This window comes from Oncorhynchus keta, chromosome 25, assembly GCF_023373465.1.
Source record: "Oncorhynchus keta strain PuntledgeMale-10-30-2019 chromosome 25, Oket_V2, whole genome shotgun sequence".
Taxonomy (NCBI): Eukaryota; Metazoa; Chordata; class Actinopteri; order Salmoniformes; family Salmonidae; genus Oncorhynchus; species Oncorhynchus keta.
Window position 1 is genome coordinate 36,566,845 of NC_068445.1, and position 14,348 is coordinate 36,581,192.

Here is a 14,348-nt window from a genome sequence, read left to right on the forward strand (position 1 = left end):
CATGATTACATCCCAAATGGCTCCCTATTCCCTATATAGTACACTACCCACTCCATGGAACCCTGGTCAAAAGTAGTGCACTATATAGGGAATAGGGTGCCATTTGGGATGTGTACCAAGTCAACATTCTCTGGTTGAATGGGCCCAGATGGTTGAACTCACTTTCTGTCCTCTGTGTTGGATGTAGGATGTCTCATTTCCATCAAGGCAGCTCCAAATTTCTACACAAACAGGAAGATGGTCAATAGTCTATCGCCTGCAGGTTAAACAACATATACATGGTACATGCTGCACATTGCTGTGGGAATTAAACACACACACGCAGGTAAACACACTCAACCGCACGCATGCACACACGTGCAGGTACACACACAAGCTAACACACTGTACTGGCCAATCCTACCTCTCCATTTTCGGGTGGATCTCCGTTGCCAAATGTACTGGTCACGGCCAACACCAGTGTTTCATGCTCCAGATCCACCATGTCGTATTCATCCATTGACATCACCTGTAGTAGTGGAACATGTGTGTCAATAAAGCTGCCCACATTTCATACATTCACTTAATGTGTGTGAACCAGAGTCATTTTGAAATGAAGTGAAAACACATATTTTCAGAAAACAAAATGGCAGATATTCAAGACCCAAAAAATACTCAAAGAGTGATACCAAAAAAATAACAGTCATATAGTGCCTTCGGAAAGTATCCAGACCCCTTGACTTTTATGTTACAGCATTATTCTAAAATGTTTTAAATAAATAAAAATCCTCAACAATCTACACCATACCTCATAATGACAAAGTGAAAACAGTATCTTATTTACTTTTTTTTAACCTTTATTTAACCAGGCAAGTCATTTAAGAACTAATTCTTATTTTCAATGACAGCCTAGGAACAGTGGGTTAACTGCCTGTTCAGGGGCAGAATGACAGATTTGTACCTTGTCAGCTCAGGGATTTGAACTTGCAACCTTCCGGTTACTAGCCCAACGCTCTGACCACTAGGTTACCCTGCCGCCCCAGTATCAACCAAAAGTTTGGGCACACCTACTCATTCAAGGGTTCTTCTTTATTTTTACTAATACTGCTCATCAAAACTATGAAATAACACATGGAATAATGTAGTACCCAAAAAAGTGTTAAACAAATATATGTTATATTTGAGATTCTTCAAAGTAGCCACCCTTTGCCTTGATGACAGCTTTGCACACTATTGGCATTCTCTCAACCAGCTTCATGTGAAATGCTTTTCTAACAGTCTTGAAGGAGTCATCAAGACAAAGGGTGGCTACTTTGAAGAATCTCAAATATGAAAAAGATTTTGATTTGTTTAACACTTTTTGGCTTACTACATGATGTGTTATGTCTTCACTATTATTCTACAATGCAGAAAAAAAAGTAAAAATAAAGAAAAAACCCTTGAATGAGTAGGTGTGTCCAAACTTTGGACTGGTACTCAGTATTCAGACACTTTGCTATGAGACTTGAAATTGAGCTCAGGTGCATCCTGTTTCCAATGATCATCGTTGAGACGTTTCTACAACTTGATTGGAGTCCAACTGTAGTAAATTTAATTGATTGGACATGACTCGGAAAGGCACACACCTGCCTATATAAGGTCCCATGCATGTCAGAGCAAAAACCAAGTCATGAGGTTGAAGGAATTGTCCGTAGAGTTCGGAGACAGCATTGTGTTGAGGCACAGATCTGGGGAAGGGTACCAAAAAATGTCTGCAGCATTGAAGGTCCCCAAGGACACAGTGGCTTCCATCATTCTTAAATGGAAAAAGTTTGGAAACCACCAAGACTCTTTCTAGAACTGACCGCCCGGCCCGACTGAGCAATCGGGGGAGAAGGGCCTTGGTCATGGAAGTGACTTGGTTATGGAAGTCACTTTGACAGAGTTCAGAGTTCCTCTCTGGAGATGGTTGTCCTTCTGGAAGGTTCTCCCATCTCTGCAGCACTCCACCAATCAGGCCTTTATGGTAGAGTGGCCAGACGGAAGTCACTCCTCAGTAAAAGCACATGAAAGCCTGCTTGGAGTTTGCCAAAAGGCCCCTAAAGGATTCTCAGAACATTAGAAACAAGGTTCTCTGTTCAAGGTTGAACTCTTAGCCCTGAATGCCAAGCGTTACATCTGGAGGAAACCTGGCATCATCCCTACTGTGAAGCATGGTGGTGGAAGTATCATGCTGTGGGGATGTTTTTCCTCCTCTGACTAAGACCATAAGGAAGAAACGCGGTCATGAATCTAGAAACCATAGGGCAGCAGTGAGGTATCAAATGAACACTACGTCCTTGTCTTAACGAGTTGATAATGTGCTGCGATACAATTAACACCCAGATATCTCTGACTCCAGCAGCCTTAGTTCCTACGGGCCATTGTGCTGAGAGAAAGAAAGAATGAGAGAATGGACAAGAGGCGAAGAAGAGGAAGAGAGGAAACACCCTGTTATCCATCTGCTCTGCATCTGCATGTCTACAAAAAAGATGGTCCCTCTCGTCTGATTGATTACGTTAAAAAGGAAGCAGTAAAAACAGAAGATGTCATGTCCTGGAGGGGGACACTAGATGATTGAGAGCAGTAGAGCCGCATATTTTCTATTTTGACAAACACATTTACACAGCCTGCGGTTTTTAAAGATTTTATCTTAAACTACAGCTTAACGCTTGGATGGCTTGATTCTTCCGCTGTGGCCCATGGCACTTTGCTGCATGAGAGGGAATCGGAATGTGACAAAATATACATTTCCGTGTAACCTCGCCATGTTGGTGTGAAACCGTATGCTTGCTTTTTCAAATCTGCGGGGCCTCAGCTTTGTCAGTGAGGGGGGATTGTTTTTTTAAGCATTGTCTTCCGTTCACAATAACATCCAAAAAAAGACATGACGCATGAAGTCATATTCAAGTTGTGTGGTTTACCTTTGCGTCAAAGAAATGCTTGAAAATCTCACACAGGGTTCAGGGGGATGTTTTTGAAGTCGGCTTTTTCATGTTCCAATCAAGATAACATCAAAAATAGACATGGCACATCAATTCATATTCAATTTGTGTGGTAGTTATAAAAAGGTTACCTTTGCATCAAAGGCATGCTTGAAGATCTCACACAGGGTTCTTGCATAGTCTTGAGATTTTCCAGTCTCGGTGGCAAATAGTATAGTAGCTTTGACCCTCTTAGCCATGGCTTGGCCCATTAGCTTGGCTGAGAACTTCACAGCCCTGCACACACACACAGACAGATAGAGAGGATATGTATAATTCATAACATAATAAAACGTCTATATATATATATATATATATATATATATGAACATTTAAAATGGTTAATTCATGAAAGCTTTTATATAGTGTAACCAAAAAAAGGATAAATCACAGGCACCAGTGATCAAAGGCACAGCAGACCTTGTAACACCACGAACCCTTAACCCTTTACCCATTACCTTTTACCCCTTCCACCTTCCCCCCTTCTCTCTTCCCCCTCACCTCTTCCCTTTCCCCTTCCCTCTTCCCCCTTTGCCCCTTCCCTTACCTCTTCCCCCTTCTCTCTTCCCCCTCACCCCTTCCTCTTACCTCTTCCCCCTTCCCCTTTACCCTTTACCCTTTACCCCTTCCTCCTTCCCTCTTCTCTCTTTTCCCTTTTCCCCTTCCCCCTTTCCCCCTTCCCTCTTCCCCTTCACCCCTTTCTCTTACCTGTCTTCTTCCCCTTCCCTCCTACCCCTTCCCTCTTGCCCTCACCCCTTCCCTCTTCCCCTCACCCCTTTCTCTTACATATCCACCTTCCCTCGTCTCTCTTCCCCTCACCCCTTCCCCTTCCCTCTTCCCCACACCCCTTCCCTCTTCCCCTTCACCCCTTTCTCTTACCCCTTCCCCCTTCCCCCGTCTCTCTTCCCCTTCCCTCCTTTACCCCTTACCCCTTCCCTCTTTCCCCCTTACCCCTTTCAACCTTTCTTTCCCTTCCCCCTTCTCTCTTCCACCTTCACTCTCTCTAAAGAGTAACTACTGTAGTTTACTAGCTTACCCTCCACGCTCGGGTGGTTTGCTCGAGCAGACAGACAGCCAGACAGTGCTGCATGTCATGCCTAAACAGCAGATGGTAATCATGATGACCTAGCTTGTCCTATCCTTGTGATGACCTAGCCTGTCGTATCCTCGTGATGACCTAGCCTGTCGTATCCTCGTGATGACCTAGCCTATCGTATCCTCGTGATGACCTAGCCTGTCGTATCCTCGTGATGACCTAGCCTGTCGTATCCTCGTGATGACCTAGCCTATCGTATCCTCGTGATGACCTAGCCTGTCGTATCCTCGTGATGACCTAGCCTATCGTATCCTCGTGATGACCTAGCCTGCCGTATCCTCGTGATGACCTAGCCTGTCGTATCCTCGTGATGACCTAGCCTGTCGTATCCTCGTGATGACCTAGCCTGTCGTATCCTCGTGATGACCTAGCCTGTCGTATCCTCGTGATGACCTAGCCTGTCGTATCCTCGTGATGACCTAGCCTATCGTATCCTCGTGATGACCTAGCCTGTCGTATCCTCGTGATGACCTAGCCTATCGTATCCTCGTGATGACCTAGCCTGCCGTATCCTCGTGATGACCTAGCCTGTCGTATCCTCGTGATGACCTAGCCTGTCGTATCCTCGTGATGACCTAGCCTATCGTATCCTCGTGATGACCTAGCCTATCGTATCCTCGTGATGACCTAGCCTCTCGTATCCTCGTGATGACCTAGCCTATCGTATCCTTGTGATGATCCTCGTGATGACCTAGCCTATCGTATCCTCGTGATGACCTAGCCTGTCGTATCCTCGTGATGTGATGACCTAGCCTATCGTATCCTCGTGATGACCTAGCCTATCGTATCCTCGTGATGACCTAGCCGTGATGACCTAGCCTGTCGTATCCTCGTGATGACCTAGCCTGTCGTATCCTCGTGATGACCTAGCCTATCGTATCCTCGTGATGACCTAGCCTGCCGTATCCTTGTGATGATCCGTGATGACCTAGGCTATGATGACCTAGCCTCGTATCCTCGTGATAACCTAGCCTATCGTATCCTCGTGATGACCTAGCCTGCCGTATCCTCGTGATGACCTAGCCTGTCGTATCCTCGTGATGACCTAGCCGTGATGACCTAGCCTATCGTATCCTCGTGATGACCTAGCCTGCCGTATCCTCGTGATGACCTAGCCTATTGTATGATGACCTAGCCTGTCGTATCTCGTGATGACCTAGCCTATCGTATCCTCGTGATGACCTAGCCTGTCGTATCCTCGTGATGACCTAGCCTATCATGATGACCTAGCCTGTCGTATCCTCGTGATGACCTAGCCTATCGTATCCTCGTGATGACCTAGCCTGTCGTATCCTCATGATGACCTAGCCTGTCGTATCCTCGTGATGACCTAGCCTATCGTATCCTCGTGATGACCTAGCCTGTCGTATCCTCGTGATGACCTAGCCTGTCGTATCCTCGTGATGACCTAGCCTATCGTATCCTCGTGATGACCTAGCCTGCCGTATCCAGTAGCCTGTCGTATCCTCGTGATGATGATCCTCGTGATGCCTAGCCTGTCGTATCCTCGTGATGATGATCCCGTGATGCCTAGTCGTATCCTCGTGATGATGATCCTCGTGATGACCTAGCCTATCGTATCCTCATGATGACTTCGTGATGACCTAGCCTATCGTATCCTCGTGATGATGATCCCGTGATGCCTGCCTATCGTATCCTCGTGATGACCTAGCCTCATCCTCGTGATGACCTAGCCTCGTATCCTCGTGATGATCCTCATCCTCGTGATGACCTAGCCTGTCGTATTCTCGTGATGACCTAGCCTGTCGTATCCTCGTGATGATGATGATCCTCGTGATGACCTAGCCTGCCGTATCCTCGTGATGACCTAGCCTGTCGTATCCTCGTGATGACCTAGCCTGCGTATCCTTGTGATGATAGCCTCATGATAGCCTGCCGTATCCTCGTGATGACCTAGCCTATCGTATCCTCGTGATGACCTAGCCTATCGTATCCTCATGATGATCCCGTGATGCCTGCCTATCGTATCCTCGTGATGACCTAGATGACCCGTGATGACCTAGTCGTATCCTCGTGATGACCTAGCCTGTCGTATCCTCGTGATGATAGCCTATCGTATCCTCGTGATGACCTATCGTATCCTCGTGATGACCTAGCCTATCGTATCCTCGTGATGACCTAGCCTGTCGTATCCTCGTGATGACCTAGATGATCCTCGTGATGACCTAGCCTATCGTATCCTCGTGATGACCTAGCCTGTGATCCTCGTGATGACCTAGTCGTATCCTCGTGATGACCTAGCCTCATGACCTAGCCTGTCGTATCTTCGTGATGACCTAGCCTATCGTATCCTCATGATGACCTAGCCTGTCGTATCTTCATGATGACCTAGCCTGTCGTATCCTCATGATGACCTAGCCTGTCGTATCTTCATGATGACCTAGCCTGTCGTATCTTCGTGATGACATGAGTAGATGAGCTCCCTCCCTGTCTGCACCACTACCTCTTCTCATCTCATTCATGGAGACACAACAAAGAAGAGGAGGAGCAAACGGAGGACAAATGGACATGACGCGACCAGCAGGCCGCCCTATAATATCATTAACACGCTGTATTTAGTAGTAGTTCTATAATATCATTAACATGCTGTATTTAGTAGTAGTTCTATAATATCATTAACATGCTGTTTTTACTAGTAGTTCTATAATATCATTAACATGCTGTAGTAGTAGTTCTATAATATCATTAACATGCTGTATTTACTAGTAGTTCTATAATATCATTAACACGCTGTATTTAGTAGTAGTTCTATAATATCATTAACATGCTGTTTTTACTAGTAGTTCTATAATATCATTAACACGCTGTATTTAGTAGTAGTTCTATAATATCATTAATAACACGCTGTATTTAGTAGTAGTTCTATAATATCATTAACATGCTGTATTTACTAGTAGTTCTATAATATCATTAACACGCTGTATTTAGTAGTAGTTCTATAATATCATTAACATGCTGTATTTACTAGTAGTTCTATAATATCATTAACACGCTGTATTTAGTAGTAGTTCTATAATATCATTAACACGCTGTATTTAGTAGTAGTTCTATAATATCATTAACATGCTGTATTTACTAGTAGTTCTATAATATCATTAACATGCTGTATTTAGTAGTAGTTCTATAATATCATTAACATGCTGTATTTAGTAGTAGTTCTATAATATCATTAACATGCTGTATTTAGTAGTAGTTCTATAATATCATTAACACGCTGTATTTAGTAGTAGTTCTATAATATCATTAACATGCTGTATTTACTAGTAGTTCTATAATATCATTAACATGCTGTATTTACTAGTAGTTCTATAATATCATTAACACGCTGTATTTAGTAGTAGTTCTATAATATCATTAACATGCTGTTTTTACTAGTAGTTCTATAATATCATTAACACGCTGTATTTAGTAGTAGTTCTATAATATCATTCTGTATTTAGTAGTAGTTCTATAATATCATTAACACGCTGTATTTAGTAGTAGTTCTATAATATCATTAACACGCTGTATTTAGTAGTAGTTCTATAATATCATTAACATGCTGTATTTAGTAGTAGTTCTATAATATCATTAACACGCTGTATTTAGTAGTAGTTCTATAATATCATTAACATGCTGTATTTAGTAGTAGTTCTATAATATCATTAACATGCTGTATTTAGTAGTAGTTCTATAGTTCTATAATATCATTAACACGCTGTATTTAGTAGTAGTTCTATAATATCATTAACATGCTGTATTTAGTAGTAGTATCATTAACATGCTGTATTTAGTAGTAGTTCTATAATATCATTAACACGCTGTATTTAGTAGTAGTTCTATATATCATTATCTGTATTTAGTAGTATTAACATTGCTGTATTTAGTAGTAGTTCTATAATATCATTAACATGCTGTATTTAGTAGTAGTTCTATAATATCATTAACACGCTGTATTTAGTAGTAGTTCTATAATATCATTAACATGCTGTATTTAGTAGTAGTTCTATAATATCATTAACACGCTGTATTTAGTAGTAGTTCTATAATATCATTAACATGCTGTATTTAGTAGTAGTTCTATAATATCATTAACATGCTGTATTTACTAGTAGTTCTATAATATCATTAACATGCTGTATTTAGTAGTAGTTCTATAATATCATTAACATGCTGTATTTAGTAGTAGTTCTATAATATCATTAACACGCTGTATTTAGTAGTAGTTCTATAATATCATTAACATGCTGTATTTAGTAGTAGTTCTATAATATCATTAACATGCTGTATTTAGTAGTAGTTCTATAATATCATTAACATGCTGTATTTAGTAGTAGTTCTATAATATCATTAACATGCTGTATTTAGTAGTAGTTCTATAATATCATTGCTAGTTCTATAATATCATTATGCTGTAGTAGTTCTATAATATCATTAACATGCTGTATTTAGTAGTAGTTCTATAATATCATTATGCTGTATTTAGTAGTAGTTCTATAATATCATTAACATGCTGTATTTAGTAGTAGTTCTATAATATCATTAACATGCTGTATTTAGTAGTAGTTCTATAATATCATTAACATGCTGTATTTAGTAGTAGTTCTATAATATCATTAACATGCTGTATTTAGTAGTAGTTCTATAATATCATTAACACGCTGTATTTAGTAGTAGTTCTATAATATCATTAACATGCTGTATTTAGTAGTAGTTCTATAATATCATTAACATGCTGTATTTAGTAGTAGTTCTATAATATCATTAACATGCTGTTCTATAATATCATTAACACTGTATTTAGTAGTAGTTCTATAATATCATTAACATGCTGTATTTAGTAGTAGTTCTATAATATCATTAACATGCTGTATTTAGTAGTAGTTCTATAATATCATTAACATGCTGTATTTAGTAGTAGTTCTATAATATCATTAACATGCTGTATTTAGTAGTAGTTCTATAATATCATTAACATGCTGTATTTAGTAGTAGTTCTATAATATCATTAACACGCTGTATAGTAGTAGTTCTATAATATCATTAACATGCTGTATTTTAGTAGTTCTACATCATTAACACGCTGTATTTAGTAGTAGTTCTATAATATCATTAACATGCTGTATTTAGTAGTAGTTCTATAATATCATTAACACGCTGTATTTAGTAGTAGTTCTATAATATCATTAACATGCTGTATTTAGTAGTAGTTCTATAATATCATTAACATGCTGTATTTACTAGTAGTTCTGTAATATCATTAACACGCTGTATTTAGTAGTAGTTCTATAATATCATTAACACAGTAGCTGTATTTAGTAGTAGTTCTATAATATCATTAACATGCTGTATTTAGTAGTAGTTCTATAATATCATTAACATGCTGTATTTTAGTAGTATGCTGTATTTCTAGTAATATCATTAACACGCTGTATTTAGTAGTAGTTCTATAATATCATTAACACGCTGTATTTAGTAGTAGTTCTATAATATTTAGCTGTATTTAGTAGTAGTTCTATAATATCATTAACATGCTGTATTTAGTAGTAGTTCTATAATATCATTAACACGCTGTATTTAGTAGTAGTTCTATAATATCATTAACACGCTGTATTTAGTAGTAGTTCTATAATATCATTAACACGCTGTATTTAGTAGTAGTTCTATAATATCATTAACATGCTGTATTTAGTAGTAGTTCTATAATATCATTAACATGCTGTATTTAGTAGTAGTTCTATAATATCATTAACACGTTCTAATATTTAGTAGTAGTTCTATAATATCATTAACATGCTGTATTTAGTAGTAGTTCTATAATATCATTAACATGCTGTATTTAGTAGTAGTTCTATAATATCATTTTAACATGCTGTATTTAGTAGTAGTTCTATAATATCATTAACACGCTGTATTTAGTAGTAGTTCTATAATATCATTAACACGCTGTATTTAGTAGTAGTTCTATAATATCATTAACATGCTGTATTTAGTAGTAGTTCTATAATATCATTAACATGCTGTATTTAGTAGTAGTTCTATAATATCATTAACACGCTGTATTTAGTAGTAGTTCTATAATATCATTAACATGCTGTATTTAGTAGTAGTTCTGTATTTAGTAGTAGTTCTATAATATCATTAACATGCTGTATTTAGTAGTAGTTCTATAATATCATTAACATGCTGTATTTAGTAGTAGTTCTATAATATCATTAACACTGTATTTAGTAGTAGCTGTATTTAGTAGTAGTTCTATAATATCATTAACATGCTGTATTTAGTAGTAGTTCTATAATATCATTAACATGCTGTATTTAGTAGTAGTTCTATAATATCATTAACATGCTGTATTTAGTAGTAGTTCTATAATATCATTAACATGCTGTATTTAGTAGTAGTTCTATAATATCATTAACACGCTGTATTTAGTAGTAGTTCTATAATATCATTAACATGCTGTATTTAGTAGTAGTTCTATAATATCATTAACACACTGTATTTAGTAGTAGTTCTATAATATCATTAACATGCTGTATTTAGTAGTAGTTCTATAATATCATTAACATGCTGTATTTAGTAGTAGTTCTATAATATCATTAACATGCTGTATTTAGTAGTAGTTCTATAATATCATTAACATGCTGTATTTAGTAGTAGTTCTATAATATCATTAACATGCTGTATTTAGTAGTAGTTCTATAATATCATTAACACGCTGTATTTAGTAGTAGTTCTATAATATCATTAACATGCTGTATTTAGTAGTAGTTCTATAATATCATTAACACACTGTATTTAGTAGTAGTTCTATAATATCATTAACACACTGTAGTAGTAGTTCTATAATATCATTAACATGCTGTATTTAGTAGTAGTTCTATAATATCATTAACATGCTGTATTTAGTAGTAGTTCTATAATATCATTAACAGGCTGTATTTAGTAGTAGTTCTATAATATCATTAACACACTGTATTTAGTAGTAGTTCTATAATATCATTAACATGCTGTATTTAGTAGTAGTTCTATAATATCATTAACATGCTGTATTTAGTAGTAGTTCTATAATATCATTAACACGCTGTATTTAGTAGTAGTTCTATAATATCATTAACACACTGTATTTAGTAGTAGTTCTATAATATCATTAACACGCTGTATTTAGTAGTAGTTCTATAATATCATTAACATGCTGTATTTAGTAGTAGTTCTATAATATCATTAACATGCTGTATTTACTAGTAGTTCTATAATATCATTAACATGCTGTATTTAGTAGTAGTTCTATAATATCATTAACATGCTGTTTTACTAGTAGTTCATTATATTTAGTAGTAGTTCTATAATATCATTAACATGCTGTATTTAGTAGTAGTTCTATAATATCATTAACATGCTGTATTTAGTAGTAGTTCTATAATATCATTAACATGCTGTATTTAGTAGTAGTTCTATAATATCATTAACATTAACATGCTGTATTTAGTAGTAGTTCTATAATATCATTAACACGCTGTATTTAGTAGTAGTTCTATAATATCATTAACATGCTGTATTTAGTAGTAGTTCTATAATATCATTAACATGCTGTATTTAGTAGTAGTTCTATAATATCATTAACACTGTATTTAGTAGTAGCTGTATTTAGTAGTAGTTCTATAATATCATTAACATGCTGTATTTAGTAGTAGTTCTATAATATCATTAACATGCTGTATTTAGTAGTAGTTCTATAATATCATTAACATGCTGTATTTAGTAGTAGTTCTATAATATCATTAACATGCTGTATTTAGTAGTAGTTCTATAATATCTGTATTTAGTAGTATTAATATCATTAACATGCTGTATTTAGTAGTAGTTCTATAATATCATTAACATGCTGTTCTATAATATTTATGCTGTATTTAGTAGTAGTTCTATAATATCATTAACATGCTGTATTTAGTAGTAGTTCTATAATATAGTATTAACATGCTGTATTTAGTAGTAGTTCTATAATATCATTCTGTATTTAGTAGTAGTTCTATAATATCATTAACATGCTGTATTTAGTAGTAGTTCTATAATATCATTAACACACTGTATTTAGTAGTAGTTCTATAATATCATTAACATGCTGTATTTAGTAGTAGTTCTATAATATCATTAACATGCTGTATTTAGTAGTAGTTCTATAATATCATTAACATGCTGTATTTAGTAGTAGTTCTATAATATCATTAACACGCTGTATTTAGTAGTAGTTCTATAATATCATTAACACGCTGTATTTAGTAGTAGTTCTATAATATCATTAACATGCTGTATTTACTAGTAGTTCTATAATATCATTAACATGCTGTATTTAGTAGTAGTTCTATAATATCATTAACATGCTGTATTTAGTAGTAGTTCTATAATATCATTAACACGCTGTAGTAGTAGTTCTATAATATCATTAACATGCTGTATTTAGTAGTATATCTATAATATCATTAACATGCTGTATTTAGTAGTAGTTCTATAATATCATTAACAAGCTGTATTTACTAGTAGTTCTTTATCAGTGCCAAATGGAGGATTAGGAAACAAGTGTGCACTTAAAGTGTGTACTTCAGTATACATAAACAGCAAGCAGGACTGCAATGGAGAACTCTAACCCCAATCTAGGTGAAGCATAATGTTGCCCTAAGGCCTAATGAAAGGACCTCTCTATCTCTGTACTCACTTGGCCAGTTTCTTGAAGCCGATGGCTCTTTTCTTGGTGGGTGTCCCATTGTTGACTTTCCACACGTGGTGATTCCATGGGTCAGCCTATAGGGGTGAGAGAAGCTCGTCACATTAGGCTCAACATACAACTCAGTGGATGATGTTACTGTACATTTAAAGGAGATACATACTGTACACACTTATGTTTTCACTTAATTTTACAGGGCAATTTAAATAAAGCACAACTAAAGTATTTTAAAGAATTTGACTTTGACGACACAAACTCTCCTTTTTCCCCGAACCACCGCATTTAACCCAGGTAGGGTGACTGGGAACACAAGTCAATCAAAGAGGCAAAAAGACATTACAAGGACAAAGTGGAGTCAATATTCAACGGCTCAGACACGAGACACAGATAGCAGACAATCACAGATTATAAAGGGAAAACCAGCTACGTCGCAAGACACTCACTCCCAGACAAAATAAACACCTTTTTCGCCCGCTTTGAGGAAAACCACACAGAGCCGTTGTCGTGGTCCCCCGCCACTCACATGAACTCTGGGCTCCATATCTCTGTAGCCAGCATGAGTAGTACTTTCAAACTGGTTAACCCTCGCAAGGCTGCTGTCCAAGAAGGCATACCAAGAGCATGCGCAGACCAGTTGGCTGTAGTGTTTCCGGACATATTCAACCTCTCCCTATCGTAGTCTGTTATCCCCACTTGGTTGAAGAAGTCCACCATTGTCTCTGTACCCAAGCAAGATAAGGTAACAGAAACCTCTGTAATCATGAAATGCATTGAGAGAATGGTCAAGGACCATATGACCTTCAGGGCCTGAACTCCCTGTACAACTGGTTTCTAGACTTCCTGCCAGGCCGACCCCAGGTGGGTGAGGGTAGGCAACACGTCCAATATGCTGATCTTGAATACGGGGCTCCTCCAGGGTTGTGCGCTCAGCCCTCTACTGTAGTCCCTGTTCACCCATGACTGCGAGGCTACGCATGACTCCAACTCAACCATCACGTTTGTTGACGACACGACAGTGATAGGCCTGATTATTAACAACGACGAGACAGCCAATAGGGAGGAGGTTAGAGCCCTGGCAGAGTGGTGCCAGGAAAATAACCTCTCCCTCAACGTAAAAAAAACGGTCTGTACAGGTACATCAAAGCTGGGACAGAGAGACTGATAAACAATTTCCATCTCCAGGCCATCAGACCGTTGAACAGACATCACGAGCTGGCTACATGCCCGGTACTTACCCTGCACCTTGAGACTAATGCCCCATGTATATAGTCTTTGAAGGCTGGTCACCTCATATACTGTTTCTATACTGTTGTTTACTCACTGTGTATGTATATACTGTATTCTCCACATAGCTGTATTCTCCACATGGGGCTGCAGGAAGCCTAGTGGTTAGAGCATTGGGCCAACCGAAAGGTTGCTAGATCGAATCCCTGAGCTGACAAGGTAAAAAGTTGTTGTTCTGCCCCTGAACAAGGCAATTAACCCACTGTTCCTAGGCAGTCATTGTAAATAAGAATTTGTTCTTAACTGACTTGCCTAGTTAAATAAA

The 14,348-nt window shown here is 37.5% G+C and overlaps 1 protein-coding gene across 1 annotated transcript in view; it reads right to left on the minus strand.

Moving 5' to 3' along the window:
- LOC118357968 (nitric oxide synthase, brain-like) overlaps positions 1–14,348 on the minus strand; it is a 184,878-nt gene that overhangs the window by 26,308 nt on the left and 144,222 nt on the right. Inside the window, exons 13-16 of the mRNA XM_052479218.1 lie at positions 12,791–12,876; positions 3,074–3,218; positions 404–508; positions 163–221 (exon numbers count right to left, since the gene is read on the minus strand). Of these exons, the coding sequence (XP_052335178.1) occupies positions 163–221; positions 404–508; positions 3,074–3,218; positions 12,791–12,876 (395 nt within the window). The remainder of the gene's footprint in view (positions 1–162; positions 222–403; positions 509–3,073; positions 3,219–12,790; positions 12,877–14,348) is intronic.